We start from the raw sequence: 4,534 nt of genomic DNA on the forward strand, positions 1-4,534 counted from the left end.
TTTATAAAATTATGGTGCTAATGGAGAGGACGAAATGATCAAATTACTTTTATATTTATTCTAGAGAAAAATTTTTTTTAATATATTTTTATTATTTTGAAAAATAATTATAATATAAATTATACGAAATAGGTGAAATAGCAATAAAATACTGGTAGCAGGGGAGACTTATGTGACTAACAAAATGACCAAGTCAATTTCTTATGCTTATTCTAGAAAAAAAAAAAATCTTTTACCGTTTGGTTCGGGTATAAGTAAGAACTAGCTATTACAGGGATAGATACAAGTATGGGATAAGAAAAATAGCGTTTGGATAAAAATTGTGTTGTTTTCGGGGATAAAAAAAGTAGCATTTGGATAGATAATATGGAATAAGAAAAATATTAGATAGTTTTATATAGAAAATGGAGGTATTGGTGGGGGTAGTTATATCCGGTGATTATAGATAACTGAGAACTACTATTCTCGGATAAAAAATTAACGTTTGGCTATAAAGGGGATAAGGGCCTATCCCTATCCCTAAGTTATAATATATATTTTTATTATTTTATTATAAATTATTGGAAAAAGTTCGAAAACCCCTCCTGTGGTTTCGTAGTTTCTCACTTTGCCCTCCTGGTTTAAAATATATCAATTTGTCCCCCTGTGGTTTCTTTTTTCTCTTTTTCTTATCAATTTCATTATTTTTTTTTTTTTTAAATCAGTGATAAAGTTAAAATTAAAGGGTACTAAAGAGAATATTTGATAAATCTAGATGGGTATCTGAAGGTTTTTGTATATAATTTAATGAAATATTAACGAAAAAGCTACATAAAAGATAAAAACGAAACTACAGGAGGATAAATTGATACATTTTAAATCATAGGGGGGCAAAGTGAGAAACAATAAAACCACATGGAGGGTTTTTGAAGTTTTCTCATTATTTTATATGAAATACACAAAGCAGTGACGAAATGTGAGAGAAATGAGCTAAGTGCGTAAACTTAAAATGTTGAAAAAATAAAATATAAATATGACTTCCGTACTCTCATCTTCTTTACCACTGACCAGTCAAAAAAGAGGTGGAAAAACCAGGGTGGTTTACTGAAAACCGGTTTCCCGCTCTCTCTATATATGTATGTATTGCAACTGCATAATGATCGAACTCAACTCTCAACAACTAATTAATTAAGCTCTTTCCCAACCCATCATCATTTCATCACCACCATCACCACCCCTTCTCAACCAACAACAAAATTAAGGAAAAATGAAGAAGAATTCCTCCCTCTCCGAGCTCGGCTTCAGCGACGCTGCTACCACCGCCTTCTTCCGCCAGATCAAAGATGTCGCCGCCGCCGCCGCCGCCGGTGATGCCGCCGACGCCCCGTCGCGGCCCAACCACCGCATCAAGATCTCCGTCGTCGGCGCCGGCAACGTCGGCATGGCCATCGCGCAGACCATCCTCACCCAGGTCGCAAAATAACCAACCGTTTTTCTCTAAAAGCTTACGTGCGTATTTCAATAAAATAATAATACTCCTTCGAAATTTTAAATATATTTAAATATTTTGCTGTTTCATCAAAATATTTTTATTAGTTTTTGAAAATTACTTCCAATATTGTTAAATAATAAATTTAAAATTTTTTAATAACACTCGGGAATAAATAAGCCAAAAGCTCCTATTTTAATAATTTTCACCAGTTTGAACTTTGGCTGTAGAGAGACAACGTGGGTGCTGCATTTTGAGGCCACACAGCTCACTCGACGATTGAAGTCAAAATACTATAAAATTTAACTTTTTTATATAATTTCAACACTCTTGAATATATCTGATCGTGGAATCGAATCGAATCGAATCGAATCGAATCTCTCACAATCGAAAATAATTTGACAATACAGACCGCTTACTACCAAGATCAAGAGCAACACTTTCGACTTGAAATATTCGGTTATTTTTTTTATAAAATTTTTATTTTTTAAAAATACTTATTTACTAACTTTGAGGCTGGGTTGGAGAACTAAATTTTGGAGAACAATTTTTGTTGTTCTTGAGAACAAGGAATATTCTGGTATAAAATAGAACAATTGTAAATTTATGTTTAGATGCATTCGATGATATTCTAGAGGATATTTTTAAAAGTGTTGGTATAAAAAGCCTAGAACAACGTCTAAATATATTTTTAAAAATAAAATAATTAATTTATATTATTATATTTTATATAAAATTATTTCATATAGTAATTTACAATATAAAATTTTATGTAAGAATCTAATTTAAAATAGTATATTTTATTTTATTATATATAATAATTTATTTTATGTAATAATTTATTTTATATAATTTATTCATAATATATAAATAAATAAAGTATAATACTAACAATATCCCTATAATTTTAATTAATAATTAGTATAAATTTCAAAACAAATTACAATATATATAATATATGAAAAAATAATTTTCTGTATATAATAAATAATATAAAATAAAATAATTAAATATTAATATATAAATGTTAAAACTTAATAAAATAAAAAATATATCAAATTTACTTAATTTATATTATGTAATAAAATTTAAGTATAAATATATTATCATAAAAATAATATTTATATTAATATATTTATTTATTAAATTTGAGCATTCATTTAATTTATTATTTGAAATTAATTAAAATAAAGTATAAAAAAAAGAGCATAATAGAAAAAAAAGAAAAAAAAAAGGCAAACAATTGTTGTTCCAGCTTGTTCTCCATGTTTGGGAGAACAAGCTTAACGGGTTGTTCTCAGAACAACAGAACAATTCGTTAAGTCCGGAACAATTTTGCTGTCCCATTTTGCATTATGTTTGAAGGGATAAAGAGAGATATCCCGTTTTGTTCTAAAATATTCCTCTAACCAAACGCAGCATGAAAGAACAGAGGAGGATTCTGTATTTTTAAAGGTATAATAGCCTCTTTAATTAATATGGCATTAGAGCAGAAAGATTCTGAATTTTGAGTTTTCGGGATTTCCGTTGCAGGACTTGGCGGACGAGATCGCGCTGGTGGACGCGAAGCCGGAGAAGCTGCAGGGGGAGATGCTGGACCTGCAGCACGCCGCGGCATTCCTGCCGCGGGTGCGCATCATGTCCGGCACCGACTACGCGGTGACGGCGGGGTCGGACCTGGCGATCGTCACGGCGGGCGCGCGGCAGCTGCCGGGCGAGACGCGCCTCGACCTGCTGCACCGCAACGTCGCGCTCTTCCGCACCGTCGTGCCGCCGCTGGCGCAGCATTCCCCGGACGCGCTGCTGCTGGTCGTGTCCAACCCCGTCGACGTGCTCACCTACGTCGCCTGGAAGCTCTCCGGCTTCCCGCCCAACCGTGTCATCGGATCCGGCACTAACCTCGACTCCTCCCGCTTCCGCTCCCTCCTCGCCGACCACCTGGAGGTCAACGCCCAGGACGTCCAGGTAAATTCTTTATCCTATACCTGCTGCACTTTCAACTGCATATATTTTCAACTACACTGTATTTGTACAAATGCTCACGCGTGTATGATTATATGCATGCAGGCGTACATGGTAGGGGAGCACGGGGACAGCTCGGTGGCGCTGTGGTCGAGCATCAGCATCGGCGGTGTGCCGATGCTGAGCTCGCTGCGGGAGAGCGACGTCGAGTTCGAGCAGGCGGTGCTGGAGCGCATCCGCAAGGCGGTCGTCGGCAGCGCCTACGAGGTGATCCGGCTGAAGGGCTACACCTCCTGGGCCATCGGCTACTCCGTCGCCAGCCTCGCGCGGTCCCTCCTCCGCAACCAGCACCGCATCCACCCCATCTCCCTCCTCGCCAGCGGCTTCCACGGCATCCCCGACGACCGCGAGGTCTTCCTCAGCCTCCCTGCCGTCCTCGGCCGCTCCGGCGTCATCCGCATCCCCTCCGTGCAGCTCACCGAGGAGGAGGGCAAGCGCCTCCGCAAGTCCGCCCAGACCCTCTGGGAGATTCAGCAGCAACTCGGTCTCGCCAATTGACAGATTTATTGAATCTGCATACGCAAATTCATTAAAGTAGCTTTATTAATAACATCACTTATTTAAAATCTGTATTTTGTGTTGTCAATACGTTCGCATTTTGGAGCATTTGTTTAAAAATGAATACTTGCTTAAGGGACAAAAATTTCTAATTAATTTTCCTTCCTAAATACTAGCTCTTCCATGTAATAAATAGCCCATTTTAATATGTGTATATGCTAAGAATTTACTATACATGCGTAAATTTTGTGTTTGGATTGCACAATTTCATTGCTGTAAACATTTAAAATGTGCAAATTCGACTGAAATTAAACCGGAACTACATATATTTTTTTAATCTCATTCTCTTGAGGGATGATGGATATCCTCATATTAATGAATTGGAATAATTATAATGTCTATTTTTTTTTTCTACCCGCTGGCTAGTTGGTATTATTTTTTTTTACACTTTAACCTAATATCTCTTTCTAAACTTATTTTTTTCTCTCTAAACTTCAACTCTTTTTCTCTCTTTAAATTAAGCTCTCTTCTCTCCTCTTTTTCTAA

The 4,534-nt window shown here is 36.6% G+C and overlaps 1 protein-coding gene across 1 annotated transcript; it reads left to right on the forward strand.

The window, feature by feature from the left end:
• On the forward strand, window positions 1,158-4,136 carry LOC109727043 (L-lactate dehydrogenase B-like). Its single transcript, XM_020256905.1, has 3 exons — window positions 1,158-1,450; window positions 3,002-3,433; window positions 3,536-4,136. Exons 1-3 carry the CDS (start codon window positions 1,247-1,249, stop codon window positions 3,986-3,988), a joined length of 1,089 nt encoding a protein of 362 aa, XP_020112494.1. The 5' UTR covers window positions 1,158-1,246; the 3' UTR covers window positions 3,989-4,136.

This window comes from Ananas comosus, linkage group 22, assembly GCF_001540865.1.
Source record: "Ananas comosus cultivar F153 linkage group 22, ASM154086v1, whole genome shotgun sequence".
Lineage (NCBI taxonomy): Eukaryota > Viridiplantae > Streptophyta > Magnoliopsida > Poales > Bromeliaceae > Ananas > Ananas comosus.

Bases quoted from the DNA above. Each gene is read 5' to 3' on its own strand.
- LOC109727043 (XM_020256905.1), top strand. From the start codon at position 1,247: ATGAAGAAGAATTCCTCCCTCTCCGAGCTCGGCTTCAGCGACGCTGCT. The intron at 1,451-3,001 runs GTCGCAAAATAA...TTTCCGTTGCAG, and splicing joins CGCAGACCATCCTCACCCAG to GACTTGGCGGACGAGATCGC. The intron at 3,434-3,535 runs GTAAATTCTTTA...ATATGCATGCAG, and splicing joins TCAACGCCCAGGACGTCCAG to GCGTACATGGTAGGGGAGCA.